The sequence below is a fragment of the Dipodomys ordii genome, unplaced genomic scaffold (genome assembly GCF_000151885.1).
Source record: "Dipodomys ordii isolate 6190 unplaced genomic scaffold, Dord_2.0 Scaffold1, whole genome shotgun sequence".
Lineage (NCBI taxonomy): Eukaryota > Metazoa > Chordata > Mammalia > Rodentia > Heteromyidae > Dipodomys > Dipodomys ordii.
In genome coordinates this window covers 65,985,359-66,000,881 of record NW_012267217.1, presented here as the reverse complement: position 1 = coordinate 66,000,881, position 15,523 = coordinate 65,985,359, and the positions used below count along the sequence as shown (strand labels likewise).

Sequence of the window (15,523 nt, the reverse complement as noted above, 5' to 3'; positions counted from 1 at the left end):
CCACCCCATCGTGGGGGGAAGGGGTTATCTCTGCTGTGTTCCTTTCTCCCACCCCATCGTGGGGGGAAGGGGTTATCTCTGCTGTGTTCCTTTCTTCCACTCCATCGTGGGAGGAAGGGGTTACCTCTGCTGTGTTCCTTTCTCCCACCCCGTCGTGTGGGGAAGGGGTTATCTCTGCTGTGTTCCTTTCTGGCTCTAGGATTTGCTCGTTGTTGGGTTTTTGGTTCCTCTGCTCACGGCTCTGTTTCTTCACTATGGCCATCTTTTCCTTTCAGTCTCTGAACTTGATAGTTACCTTTTAGTCCATATCTGCAAGTCTGGCACCAGATCATCATCAAGTCTATTTCTATTTGGTCACTTTGATTTTCTTCTTAACCATATGTCACATCCTTCTCCTTTCTTGTTCTTCTCTGTGTATTAGACAGGGAGCGTTGAAGAAACTACTGGCTGATCTGCTTGAACTTGATGAGTCATCCATTTTGTTAATGTGGGTCTATGTTGATTTTGCCCCTAGTCCTGAGATGTGGCCTTTACCTCAGGGCTGCAACAGAAAGAAAGCTGTTTGCCCAGCCCCCATAGCCTGACAGTCACTGAGGTGTGTGCTCAGTTCTTTTAGTTGTCCAGCTACTGCTGCACTTCTCAGAATCCTTCCCTCTGAGCACCCACTACAGAGGTTAGTGGGTGATTTGATGGTGAGTTGGAATTTGAAGCCAATCAGTCTGACTTGGGGCCCACCAACTAAACACCAAGGTCTTCAGAGGAAAAGCAAAAGAAGTTCACCTACAATTGTTGATATTTAACATTTTCAAGTAACAGACAGAGGCACCAAAGTAGGAAAACATTAGCAAGCATCCAAACACCTCAGATACTTTTTTGTTTATATAATAGATAATATAATATATAGTTATATAATATATAATTATATAGAAAATAGGTATATAATAGACATTATAATGTAACCTAGAGAGAGACAGAAAGATAATTCACAAGTAAGATACACACACATATAATAGTGAACACACAAGTGAGATAGAGACAGAAACAGAAACACAAACAACACACAACCTTATAGATACCATCACTAGTCTCATTCTACTGATGAGAACTTTCCTGGGTTTCAGGTTGCTGCTGTAGACCCTCCACAGCCCAGCTGCAGAGCCCCCAAGTGCATTTCCCAGCCCCTGCCTGGTACAGGGCTGCTCTAAGTACCTCTTCTCTCACTTCCACCATGGCATGCTGGCTCCTGGTGTGAATCTAGGACAGAGCCAATGGCCTGATCATTTCCTCCTGCTCCAGGAGATGATTTGCTCCTGCTATCAAGAGCCTTTGTCTTGAAATCATCTAGGTTATTGCTGCACTTACTAAAATTATCATGAATTGACTGACATTCAGTGGGCAAAAAAATGTTGGATGTCAAGTTATTAAAATGTAGAACAACACACTCACCCTCTAGGCTGCTCCGTGTCAGAGCCCGTCACACTCATCTTGTTACACTTCACCTTTGTTGTGTATACAGCTGATTAACAGAAGACCAGAGGTCAGTCTCTGCTGTGGGAGTCATTCAATTAAAAGCTATGTGCAGTGAGGCTCTGGTGTGATTGACAGAGCCACTATCTGCATCGCAAAGAGGTACTTGCTTTTAATTAATAAAGGAAAATGGGATGTTGTGTGGTAAGGCCAGGGCAGGAAGCCAAGTAAGTGGCCATGTTGTGCAAATCATAGTGTGCAGGTCATATGTGTAGCAAAGCTCTGTCTGTGGAATTTGGGGATTTCACTCCTAGATATTGGCATTTGTGACTCCCACAGCGCCCTAAAAACACACTGGGAAGATGAGTCACTAGTTTGATTTTGCTTCAGAACGGTAAATTCAAGCTCATTTTGTTATGGTTTCTTGTGGGGACTTCGGCATTTTACACATAATAACTTTAACAGGAAGTCAGATCTTTAAGAAATGTATTCATCATGCAAGAAAACAACTTGCACATTTGATGTTGTAAGTTCTCTACACGGCTGAAGCTCTAAGTAGAAAAGAAAATATATATCTTGGAAATATTAAAAATATTTATTGGACCAGTTAAATATTTAGCATATGGTGGACATTGAGTGTTTTGTGGACAAATTAAGTTACAGAGCAGGGCCGTCATCCTGTGACTCACCTAGCAGAGGAGCTGGATTTCGAGGGCTCCCCAGTAGTAAGGCATGTTTTTCATTTTCATTTCTTGTTGTGCCAGAATTCTGATGAGGAACAAATTACTGTCCCATTTTACCCATAAAAAAGTTAAAATTCAGCCCAGTGCTGGTGGCTCATGCCTGTAATCCTAGCTACCCAGAAGGCTGAGATCTGAGGATCATGGTTCAAAAAGCCAGCCCAGGTGGGAAAGTCCATTAGACTCTTATCGCCAATAAACCACCAGGAAACCAGAAGTGGAGCTGTGGCTCAAGTGGTAGAGTGCTCTCCTTGAGCTGAAGAACTGAGGGACAGTGCCCAGGCCCAGAGCTCAAGCCCCACAACCAACAAAAAAAAGAAAGTTAAAATTCAAAGTATTGAATTTGACCAAAACTGTCTAACTATAGGGAAGGAGTCTGGATTTAAGGCCAGGCCTGACTCCAAAGCCGTTGCTGGGGCCTGCTCTGGAGGACAGGAGGCTCCTTCACAGGCCTTGTTGGGGCCCCTGGACCAGCATCAGTGTTGGCTGAGAACGTTCTCGTGGTCTAGCAAGGAAGTTCTCCTTCCTCCTGAGGCCCCTTCCCCAGCACCTGCTTCCCAGGTCTCTCTTCAGACCCCAAGGCTTAAAGCCTACGCAGCCATGACCAGCAGAGCCCAGAAAGGAGGCCAGGCAGAGAACCCGTGACCTTCCACCTGGGTCCAGGGAGTTCCCCTCTCCCCGAGTGGGCCTGGGCCCCTCTCTTCCTTCTGCACAATGACCTGGCCGCCGACGGCCAGCATTCGAGAGACAGCCTGGGAGAACAGGGCTGACGTGGCTGCTCAGCCAACGCTGCTTCTTTCCTTTTCTCAAGCACAAGGACCTGTCACAGAGAACCCCCAAAACTTGTAGGGAGCAGGACAGTAACCCACATGCCTGAACACAAAGCAGGTTCTGACGGCTCCACCATTGTGTCCTGAGATCTAATGCCAAAAGTCACCATGGGACGGTGTCCCTTGAGGGACACAAAAGATCAAATCCCCAATTGACGTCCTTAAATCGTTCATATGCATTTCCTAGAATGTGAAAAGGCTCACCTGGGCAGAAATCTGTCTCATTCCATAGCTGACGGGCACGGAGCGGCCGTAGTGATTTGATGGGTCTGAAGAGCCCTCTGCTGGCCGTGCCCACGCCCTGCCACGCTACCTTTTATGAATCAATTATATTCAATTGTCCATGACCTCAAACTGTCTCTGGGCACTTGAACTAAAGCCTCTTCGTAGTAAAATGAAAATTAAGAGCACAAGGGGCATCATGTTTCCATTAGCGAACTGGCAGAATTCCTTATTGTTAATAGGTGTAGGAAAAAAAATACGGGAACTCAGAAGCACTCACTAATTGCGGTAGGCGGGTAAATCTCTGGCAGGATGGGCTGTGACAGGTGGAGCCGGGTGGGGGGTGGGGAGCTGTGTGGATAAAACCACGCAGCCCAGGCAGGTCCGTGTGCCTGGCAGCTTCCCTCACCCCCAGACTGCAGACATGACGGCCCTTGTCCCCAGCTGCTGTCTAAGCACTGCTGGGTTTGGTGAAGTCGTAAACCCAGGCGGGCGCAGTCACAACTGATGGCGCTTCTCCTAAGGCGGTCTGGAGAAGGGAATGCGCGTGGGGTGGATGAGGCCTGGCGACGGCCGCGCTGCTACAATCCCACTGTGGACGGGGTCTGAAAAGACGGGGCCTTGGATGATGGGTGCCAGGTAGAAGGGGGAGAGCTGCCCTCGGTGCCAGCCTGGACACGCTTTCCCGTATCGATGCTGCTTCTGCACGGGCAGTACACAAAGCCCCTCCCCCCGTCCACACCCCGCCCCACGCGTCCGCCAGCACGCCTGCGTGGCCCCCACTGCCGTCAGCCCGCCTTCCCTCTCCTCCCTCCTTTCCTCCATCCAGCCATCTCCGTCACTGCTCACTGAGGATCAGTGTCCCTCTCCTGCCCTCCCTCCCATTCCACCCACCTCGTTGCTCCCCGGACCCTCTGCCCAGAGCCTGGACTGGCCCCACAGCTCTCCTGCTCCAGGATCACTGTCTGCCCGTCCTTCTAAAAGAACTGTCCCAGAGATCCCTGTGGCCTCTGTCCATGCAGCCCTCGGCAGCTGGCCACCTGCCAGCTGTCCCCTCTGCCCTGGCCAAGGCCAACCAATGACCTCTTGGTTATCAAACCCCCTGGCTGGCACTGCCACCGCCTCTACCGGCCCCCACCTGCATCCCTGCCTGGCTTCCCTTCCAGGATGGCATGCTCGCTCTCTATGAATGCACATGCGTGTGCACACACACACACACACACACACACACTTTGCTTCCCTCTCAGCCCAGCCCTCCTCCTCTTCCCTTCAGAGTCCTCAGGGACACACACACAAGCCCTTGTCCCCTCTCCCTCCCCCCTCCATCCCTCTTGAGTCCCCTCCAGGAGCTCTGGTGCTCTATTCCTTCCCTCCCTGCCTCTCTCCTGGGCCTGGCAGTCTTCCCCACCACCCAACATCCCTCCAGCTCCCCGGAACCCAAACTGACCCAGCCATTTCCTCCTCCATCCAGGCCCTTTCGGCGTTGCCCCCTCGGACCCCCCCCAGGCCCCAGCACGCAGCCCCTCCCTCGCCTTGCACCTAGGTCTCATGAGTGGCCAAGTAGAAGCATCCCTCGCCTGCAGTCCCTGGTGTCCACTCCTGGTCCTTCTCGGTGCCTGGCCGCTCGGGCTCTGACCGCCTCCCTGGAGAAGCCTCAAGCCACCTCCCAGCCTCCAGCCTCGTCCTTCTCAACACCCAGGGCCACAAATCCACCCAACTAGATTCCCACCTTCGGAGGCCTTGCCTATCACACCAGTAGTGCTGAGACTCTCATGAAGACTTCCTGGCTGCACACATTCTAGGGTGCAAGCACACCTCCCCACACGCGGCAGCCTCTCTGACCCCTTCCGCGGGTGGCCGGGAGCCTAGCGCCACGCACGCCCCCCGGCCTGCACCCTGGTTCCGTTTCACATCCCCCTTCATGGCTCCTTAAGGTCGGGACGGTGCACTGCTCATCTCTGTGACGGCTGCACTCTGCGCGGCAGCTTCATCAGAAGGATGGAGGGAAAGTGGCCTTCACCCTGTTCTCCAGGACAAAGTGGCCAAACCCAATGGTCTTCTCAGGGGGGGGCACCCCGGGAGCCCACCCCCCCTGTGCCCGCATCCTCCATCCTCCACTCCCTCCTGTCAGCGCCTCTCTCCTCTCTGCCATGGCCATGTGTGGTCTCCCGGGCTCCTGGGGAACCTGTGGCCCCAGGACAGGACATCAGAGGGTCTCACGCCAGAGGACAAGATAGGGGTGGATTTCTGGTCTCCCTGCTGGTCAGGCGTCTCATCCCCCATGACAAGGCTGCAGTGTGACATCTGGTCGTCCTGGCTTTGGGGGTTCAGGCAGATGCTGGTCTCAGACCCTAACACTTTCCCAGGGCTGCCTGCTGCTGTATCTCCTTGACCTCCCATGTATGTAGGAGGGGAAGAGGCGTGGTGGGGTGTGACGTGGGGTGCAGCGCGGGGTGTGGCCTGTGGCCCTCGAGGCCACGGATCCACGAGCGCTCTGCAGGGTGCCTCCTTGTAGTGCATCCTCCAAGGAACCCCTTCCATATCACCCCGAAGCTCGCCAAGGGAACGACTTTCCATGTGTGTGTGACCGTCCGCCACCCACTGTGCCCACCCGAGCAGACAGTTAACGGAACCGCACTCACGACTTCCACATCGGAGCCGGGGATAAGACTACGCATCCCAGGATGGTCCCGGTTCGTGAGCCTCCTGATTCTGCAGCCCAAGTGCAGTCTGCTTTGTGCAAAGCAGAAGAGAAGGCGCAACCCTCATGTGCTGAGCAAGCCAGTATGCAGTTCCCACGGAGGAAATGGGATGGGAGCGGGGGGGGGGGGATGCAGAGCTAGAAACCACAGGAAGCCCCCACTGGCCAAGTGAGGTGAAGGGGCGTGGCCACTGCTCAGCAGGCGCACACAGTACCCACGCAAGAGAGGAGTGTCCATGCGAGACTGCGATGCTGAGGGGCGGGTCAGGTGGAGTGCACCTGCAGCGCCAGCCTCTGGAAGGGTGAAGTGGAAGATCTGTTCCCTGTCTGCACACTGACTCCAAAGCTTGTGTTCCCCACGCCTGGCAGCGTGTCCCTCTGACAGAGGTGCCCAAGGCTTCCCTGTCGGGTGATGCTGCTTGGGCAGAATCCACACCCCGTGTCACCTTCTGCGGTGTCACCGCTCTAGCAGAGCGCTGGGGCCTCGGCGTGACCGGTGTGGCTCAGCCCTGCCTCCTCTGCACCCCCGCCCGCACTCTGCCTCACACCCTCAGACTTCCTCAGAGAATCGTAGGGTGTTTAAGCTGGAGAGTCACTTCATAGTGGCTCTGACACATCACAGTGCAGATCTGATTAAATAAATGACCTGTGTCCTGCGATGCATGTCCCACCTTACCAGGCTGGTGCTGATCACTCACCTGACACCAGGCTGAGAGCTCCAATCTGCCAGTGGGTGTGTCGCCTTCAACTAGGAAACCACACGATGTAGCACCCAGTCAGCGGGAGCCACCGCCGAGCAGCACGGGCAGCGCACGCACGGAACCGGAAGGGTGGGCAGCCCCTGCACGGGCTTTCAGCCATGACCACCACGGTCTGACCGAATGCACCATCGTCTTCCTCTCCGGCAATCTACATCCAGGGCAGAGACAATCCCCGGTCCTGGATATTAGAGAAAGACCGCTATCGTGGGACTCTGGTACCAACAATGGACTCCTCACGGCCATGACAAAGGAAAGTCCTCACGGTGCCCAGGAGAGCAGGCCAGCAGTAGACGTGGCATCCCGCAAAGGCAGAGACCAGCGTCTGGGGTCAGCAGAGGAGAGGGGTGTGGCCTTCACCAGCTCTCTCCCCTCCCCCCCAGCCCGTGGGCCTCTCCCTGCTCTGGGGCCTCGCTCTGCCTGCCCCCCTGCTCTCTGTGAAGAGTGCTGGCCAGAACCCTGGATGTGGCTGTGCCCTCACTTCAGCCTGGCCCTGGCCCGGCTTCTGTGCTTCGCAGCTACGTGGTGGGGGCCATTCCTTCTCATCTTCAAGCCTCCGTGTCCCCTTGGTAACCAGGATGACACAGTGCTGTGGGACCCCTGGAGCTGAGGAGAGGGAGGCCAGGCTGGGCACACCAGCTCTGATGTGTGCAGCACCCAACACACACCCGGCCTTGAGTTAATCACCCCACACCGCCCGGGCACTGGGATCAAAACTGGAGGTTCCAAATGCTTAAACTCTGTGTCCTGAACTCACCCCGGAGAGCCTGGCTGCTGCCGCTCTGCTGTTGACAGTCTTGTGTTGGGGACCGCCGGTAACAGCCAGGAGTTGGGCTGGACAGGACCAAGTTCAGTCAGTAACTACTGAGTCTTCTGTGTATGTGTCTGTAGTGTGTGTGTCTGTATGTGCGTGGTATGTGTGTCTGTGTATCTGTGGTTTGAACTCAAGGCCTCATGCTTTTCTAGGTTGGTGTTCTACCGCTTGAGCCACACCCCGCCCTGATTTTCATCAGCCTACTTTGGAATTCCCATAGTTGCTGGTCACAGGCATGCCAGCCTTTCCAGCCTCACTCTGTGGTGATGGAGTCTCATGGACTTTGGAGACTGGCTGGCCTGACACGGTGATCCTCCCAAGCCCAGCCTCCCACCCAGCTTGGATGACCCCATTGAGCCTAGCTAGGAGTTGAGAACTTTTCCGCCTGGACTGGCCTCAAACCCCCATCCTCCAATTCTCGGCCTCCAAGTAGCTAGGATTTGAGGTGGGAGTCATGGACACCAGCTCCACTTTTGCCTTGGAATGTACATAATCTGCTTCCCAGCCCTGCCTTGCCTGTAAATAATGCTAGGGAAACAGACACAGCGGCCACCTCTGCTCCCTGGGTTTTCCATCGCTCACGGAATGACTCTTTGGTTTTAAACCATGCCTGCTGCCTTAACGACGCTTTAAGAAACACACACATAGGAATTCATAATGCTGCATTCGCTGTGGCTGAAACCGCTTTGATCTGCCCCAGTTTCACACAAAGCACAACTGTTGCAAAAAATACCTGAACTTCACCATCGTGGGGCCTTTGAAGAGATTGTTAGGTGTGTAGCAATTATCCAGGGGCCACGTTAAGTCTCGTCCCAACTCTGCCACAAAGCCCGGCTCCACAAAGGCCCAGCGGAGGAGAGCTAAATAAATGGCATGGCAGGGGCCTGCACTAAAACCAGTGTTCTCATGATAAGCAAACCTGAATAAGCAAGTAGACTGTGATTAAAACTGTGGCCCAGTTCCCATCACTGGGCAGAACACAGCTGGTTTATCTCAAACCAGACTGCAGCGCAGCTCACAGTCCTGGGGCAGAAATGTGCATCAGTCAAAGAAGGCCCACGGGTGGGGGGAGGGTGTGGGGAGGGGGGAGGGGGAGCTGTGCCCCTGCCCTGCACCAGGGCGGTTCTGAGCAGCAAAGCCTGTGTCTGCTCACAGCCAGCAGTACGGGCCCAGCCCTGAAGCCCTGCCATCCCAGGGCCGTCCCAGGACGCCCAGTGACAGGTAGAGCAAACGTCCGTCCGCTCAGGGGGAATGTCGTTCACCTGGCAGGGCTGCTCTCTCTCCTCTCCTCCCTGCAGGTGGCTCAACAGCTTCAGCCCTCCGTGGTGTGGATCGAAGACACAGAGAAAACATTCTACAAAAAAGTCCCGAACGCGGAAAAGATGGTGAGGATCCCTCCATCCTCTCACTTCTCCTCCGGCCCTGGCCTTCCTCCCCAGGGAGGGGCGGTGGTGGTGTCCAGGAACTCCCCCCACGTTTCAGGGAATCTGCCACTTCAAGAGAGGCAGACGTGGGGTGGCGGCTGTCTCTACCCTCAGTGCTCTTCAGTGTTTGAAGGGATCCAGGGGTCTGGTTTATGAGCTATCATTTAGGAGAAGATGATGGAAAATGGGGAGATGGGAGGAGGGAGCTGTTGTTTTTTTTTTAACCCAAACCCATATGTTGAGGAAAGGAACACGTTGAAGAACTCCCGCTAGTTACAGCCAGTGGCACACACAGGGGTTATTATTAGGCTTTCCTATTGTTCCTAATAATAAATAGCACAACGCCTGAAATTTATGAACAAAGATCGTCAACAGCATTGCTAAGTGGCTGGCATTCAGGGGGCCCCCAGGGAGCCCAGGGCCAATTGCTTCCTTCCTCCTTTTCTCTCCTGTCGCCGGCTCCCCTCCCCCGCACTTCCCACCCACAAATCACCAGCAAATTTCCCACAAGTTAAAAAAAAATTCAGATACACATGATTGTTATTCCACATCAATTTGCACCAAAGCAAATAGTGGTTAACTGTGAATTTCTGATTAAATTCCTAAGGATTTTAATCACTTTTGAACCTTATGTATTATACATCATTTTTAGAAGGTTAGAGATGATTTGGATAAAGAATGAAAGCTCTTTTTTTTTTTTTTTCCTCTTCTCCAAATGAGCTTTGATTGCCCTGTCATTTCAGGAACTCTTTAGAAGTTTATTATTTAATCTGGGAAAGCAGCTGTTAGCTCCCCCTGCTGGACACCGAAGGAGAAAGTCCACACCAATGAAAAACACATTGCAGGAACCATTGAACCAGACCGTCCATACTGGGCTGGGCTGAATCCTCCTGAACCACCAGGGAGTTGGGGTCCCTGAGGGGCAGGGGCCACTCAGCCGGGTGGGGGATGGGAAGATGCGGGCTTGGACCTGGGGAGCAAAGGCTTTTTTCAGGATTGCTCTGCCTCTCAACTTAGCCAACCGTGTGTCCTTGAGCAAGTAACGTAAGTTCTCTGCGCAACCACTTCTTTAACTGCCGAGTTAAAAGGTGCCAGCCAGACCAGGCCCCTTGTTCTGAGGCCTCTCTTTCTCTCTCCCTCTCAACCTCCTCTCCTAACAACCTCCTTGAGCTGTAGATGGGCTGTCAACCATCACAACCGCTCACCTGTACCATGGTCCACAGCCAATCGGCGGAAGGTAACATGTTCACTAAGAGGAAACCGGCAGGTGCTGGAGTCAGGGCGGGAATGAGACGTGGGATGTTTTTTAAAGACTGGAAGGCAGGAGTTGGTGTGAAGGCAGGAGGGGGCGTCCCACAGAGCCACGTCTCCAGAAGCCCGGCTGTGTGGCCCTCTGGTGTGGACAGACTCTTCCCTCTCACCCGGCTGCCCAGGGCCTGGCCAATTCATCCTGCAGTGGAGGAAGGCCCTGGCAGACACGGGCCTTGTGGTGAATCAGACATTTTCCCGGAACACTTCTGGGTTAGGCGGTCTGTCGGCTGTCAGGTGTTTGCTGCACCGAAGAGCACGCACTGCATCCTGGGATAAGTCCCAGCGCCTCCCAACCCCCAAGGAATGAAAGCACACACGGTCCTGAGCCACCCCGGCTTAGACCAGGAACCAACTCCACAGGGAGCTCAGGACTCCAGGGCTGTGGCCCAGCCCACTCCATCCTTCCCAGCCTCTCCACCTCCTACACTTGCCTTTCTTCAGCCACCAGGCCCCTGGCAGCCACAGCAGTGGTTGTTGGATCCTCCGAGCTTCTCAGAGAGAGGGGGGCGCCCATCAGCCTCCGGGCAGCCCCTCCACCAACCCTGCGCTGCACTACAGGGACAGCTGGAACCCAGCATCCTTTCTTCCTCTGCACCAGCCGCTGTCCCGAACAGACCCCAGAGGCCCAGAGAGGCCTGTCCACCTGCAAAGGAGCCAGGAAGCAGGGCTGGCCTGTCGCCTCCCGAGCCAGCACAAGCAGCAAGGCCAGGCTGGCCCTGGAGCAGCTTTGAGGGATTCCCAGGACTTCCCTCACAGAAACCCCATCCCCATGGACCGGCCTCCCGGGCCCCCTGGGCCCCTGTCTCTGGTTAGGGACGCTCCAAGGTAAGATGCAAGAAGCTCGCCTGGCCAAAGCCATGAGGCGGTGGAGAAGGCCACGGACCCCAACGTGGAGACTGTCAGGAGGCCACGGGCCCCTGGGTGCTTGGAGCCTGTCGGGAGACTCCCGGAGTGCAGGGACCGAGCCTGAGCGTCGCGCTGCTGCAGGCAGGAGGCGGAGAGCAGTGCCCGTGTCCGGACGGCGCCCAGCGGGCGGGCGAGGGGGGCACGGTGTGCTGGCTCCCGGGGGACGTCCCGCGGTGCCACGCAGGGCGGAGGCCTCGCCCTTCCCCGGCCCCGCCTGGCAGGAAGACTCGGGAACCGACCCTTCTTGCCCCTCTGATGTCCCCCCTCCTTCAGGCACCTGTGGGGACCTTTTAGAGCCAAAGGTGCATGGCTCTCACCCTCCCTCCCTCCCCCCACTTACTCCTGCCCACTCCACACCACTCCAACAGCTCTAGAGAAGCCTGGATGCTTCTGGAACTCCAGACAAGTCCAGGGGTGGGAGTGCTCACCCTGCCACCTCTGCAGACACAGCCCTGTGCTGGCTGGTGGAGGCCTGGACGGTGCCCTGGCCCTGGGGAGGGGAGCCGACTGCAGCCAGGCAGCTATCGTGTCGGCGGCCCAGGCGGGCAGAATGAGACCCGGCAGCCATTCCAGCCTCTCTGCACAGTTTCCCCTGGTTACTTCCAGCCCGGGCTCCCTGGCGTCACCACAGCGCCCCAGGGAAGCAAGCGCCGGCTTTGTTGGGGGCTGTGGAGCTGACCGCAGCCACGCAAGCTGAAATCGCCACACAGAGGCCAGCCACGGATCTGATCTGAAATGCCTGCGCTCCTGGAGCAGAGGGGGGGGCCGCAGAGGTGGGGGGACCATGGGGGGGTACGCAGGTCTCCCCCACAGAGGTGGGGGGGAGTATGGGGAGGGCACGCAGGTCTCCCGCCGAGGACAGCTCTGACCACAGCCACGGCAGCAGGCAGCCCAGATGCAGAGAAGCTCTCATTTCCAACGCTGCTAATGGGACCGCACCTCACCCACAGCGACAGTGCCCTTCCCCACGCAACCCAGGATCAACATTTGTCATCCAAATAGGCTAATTAATTTCAGGGGTCCCTGCCATTCCAGGATATGCAAGTAGTAATGTTGCCTCCTGCCTAAGGAGTTGTACCACATCACCATAGCAACTGGGCTGCAGAAGAGAGGCTCAGACCTGGCAGACGAGCCCCCACCCCCAGGAAGTCTGTCTCCGACCTCCAGGATCCTCAGAGGGGCCTGCTTCCCTGAGACCCCGGGAACCGACAGGCACACCCACAGGCCCCACCGCTCCCAGGCCGCTCGCTGGACGAACTGCTCTCACCATTCACCCTGGACATAAAAGTGCAAGACATCACTGAAAAAATAAGTATATTTCATTTTCAGCTAAGCTGTGTATGTACATACATACACACATTATGGAGAAATGTGAAAGCTCTCAATAAATGGAAAGACATTTTTGCATTCGTGGTTTGAAAGGCTTAATAACCGCTGACAGTCATCTCCAACTGGCAGACCCAATGCCATCTCCATACGCATTCTAATACCCCACTTGCAGAAATTGATAGCCTGACCCTAAAGTTCCTATGGAAATTCAAAGGCCACAAGCAAAACAATCTTTGAAAGAAACATGGCATTGGAAGAAAGTCTCCTCCATCTCCACCCATTTTCTTCCCAGCCAACTTATAACAAGGTTGCAATGATGCTGACCATAGTACCCTGACACAAGGAGGAGACACAAGTCAATGACACAGAACTGAGTCCAGGAGTAAGCCTGCCCTTCTGAGGGCAACTGACTCAAGAAAGGTGCCAAGCCAACGAAAGGCGGAAGTGATCATTTCACAGACATCTGCAAAAGAACAAAAAAGACCCCTACCTCACACTGTATAGAAAAAATTAACTCACGGTGCATCTACCCCGACAAGCCATAAACCTTTGTGTGGGCGTGAATCTTTGTGATCTTGAATGAGGCCATGATTTCTTAGGTGTGACACCAAAAACCACGAACCACAAAAAGAACATGTACGCCTCGTCCAAATGAAAGGTGCTTTTACTGCAAAAATGTCATCCACGAAATAAAATGCAGCAGCCAACACTGAAACCGGTGCGTCTGCCCGGTGGAGACGGGGCCAGCGGAGACGGGGCCGGCAGAGATGGGGCCGGCGGAGATGGACAGGAAATTCCGGGCGATCGCCCAGGTGTGCAGAAGTGGAGGTGAGGCCTTCACTAAAGCAGGTGACCCTTCCACATGCGCGTGCCGCCAAAGGAAGACACCAAGATGGCACTCTCCAGAAGTTCCTTGCTGTCCTGCCGCGAGGCCCCTGTTGGTCGGACCTCGGATCCCCCTCTGCTCAGGTCTCCTGCCTCGCCCCCTCCCTGCACCTCTCTGGTGCTCCCGCCACCTGCCAACTGCCTCTCTACCCTGGGGTCTTTGCACTTGCTGTCGTCTGCCGGAATTCTCCCCACTCATATCTCTGCTCGAATGCCACCTGAGCACGCTTGCTCTGGATGGTTTGGGGAGCTGGTGGTGGAAAGGTGAGGCGGTCAGCGATAAAGAGGGAGTCCGCCTCAGAAAGGGCAAACTATTGGGATCACAAGAGCAAGGAATGAAGACCAGTGGGCTTGGGGAGAATCAGTAACTCAATAGGCATTGATTGGGCACCATCTGAATACCAGAAACACCGGCCCAACCTCTTTTCTGATCTTGTCCTTCAATTCCCTTATTTCTGAGTCTCCTCTCTTCCTCTTCCCTCTGCCCAACGGGCCAGAGCACATCCAAAGAAGAGTGCATTTCCACATCTCTCTTTCAAGGCACAAGAAGCTAAACAAAAGAAAATGAAAACTAACAAGGATGTGCCATGCCAATTCACAGGATGGAGCAGATATGTACATACCAGGTCCTGGTCATGGGACTTTTATCTAAACTGCAACAACTCAGTATTAAAAAGACAACCCAGTTTTATTAATGGACCAAGGATCTAAATGCATACTTTCTTCAAAGAAGCCATTCCTACGAGGTAGTAAGCTCAGGGAATTATATCAAATATCAGCCAACCGGCCAAATGGGAGCAAAGATCACCAGGACGATGCTGGGTATCTGACCCTCACCCCCACATTCTCTCCATGTTTCCCCTGTCTGAGCCGGGCAGGCTTCATTAGAGCCAGCTGAGTCCCCCTGGGGTGAACAGACCGGTGGGAAGCAGCCCCTTCCCTCCTCATGACAGAAGTGACAGAACTATCCCCAAGCACTGGGAGGGACGGGTTTCAGGACCACGAGACCAGGTGTTTTGGACCCCGGGTCCTCATGGTTCTGCCTTCAGCAAAGGGAATCCTCAGGCCTTCCACGCGGAGACCAGCCTCGGGTTCCTTCTGAGCTCCCTCGGGTGATTCCTCCCTTCTCCTATCGCAGGGCCAAACACCAGAGGCGGAGGTCAGGAAATGCCAATGATTACAACCCCCCTGGCTAGGAAGCGCATCCGAGCCTGGGAGTGCACTCACCACATGGTTCGGGTCTGGGCGCGTTTCCTTTCCTTTCCAGATCTTTCTCCTCCATGTGGGCTGATGTTCCCCCTCTCTTCCTCTCAGAATGAACCCAAACGCCTGAAGAAGCAGCTCCCCAAATTCCTGAAGCTCCTGAAGCCCGACGACAGGATCCTCATTGTGGGGACCACGCAGCGCCCTTTCGACGCCGAACTCCAATCGTTCTGCAAGGTTTACCAGAAAATTATTCTGATCCCCAGGCCAGACTACGCTTCCAGATACGGCAAGTGTCCTGGGGCCTTCCTGGGGCAGCGTGCGCGGGGAGGGATAGCCCAGGCTGGACATGAGCATTTCTGGGGTAACCCCCCCAGAAATGTGAAGGGAAATATTGGCTCTGTTGACACGTTTTCTTTGCCCAAGATGAACGAGAACTGGGCGGGGTTAGCATATTGGGCCCATGGAGGGTGGCTCTGCTGAGCCAGGCTCCGCACCCAGGCGCGCTGCTGGCTTCTGCATGGGGTCTCACGTTTTTTCCTCAAGCTGCTCTCAGACCATGCCTCCCACACAGCTGGGATTACAGACACACAGACGTCCACCACCACAAGTGGTCCAATGTGACAAGATCCTGCTAACTTGTTTGCCCAAGGTGGCTTCAAATCACTGTCTCCCTGTCTCCACTTCCCACTGGGGTTACAGGCATGAGTCACTGTGGCAGTCCTGACAGTTCTTTTGACACCTAGATGAGCATCACTCATTTTGTGCCACAGGACAGTACTGGAGCACCATGATAGAGGGTGCTGGACAGCGAAGGAGCACAGTGATAGATGACAGAGGGTGCTTGGACAGCGATGGAGCACAGTGATAGATGACAGAGGATGCTTGGACAGTGATAGAGCACAGTGATAGATGACAGAAGGTGCTTGGACA

General features: G+C 54.8%; 1 protein-coding gene across 1 annotated transcript in view; it reads left to right on the top strand.

Annotated features, from left to right (window-relative positions):
- Iqca1 (IQ motif containing with AAA domain 1) overlaps window positions 1–15,523 on the top strand; it is a 126,168-nt gene that overhangs the window by 89,569 nt on the left and 21,076 nt on the right. The window contains exons 15-16 of the mRNA XM_013023535.1: window positions 8,831–8,917; window positions 14,702–14,879. Of these exons, the coding sequence (XP_012878989.1) occupies window positions 8,831–8,917; window positions 14,702–14,879 (265 nt within the window). The remainder of the gene's footprint in view (window positions 1–8,830; window positions 8,918–14,701; window positions 14,880–15,523) is intronic.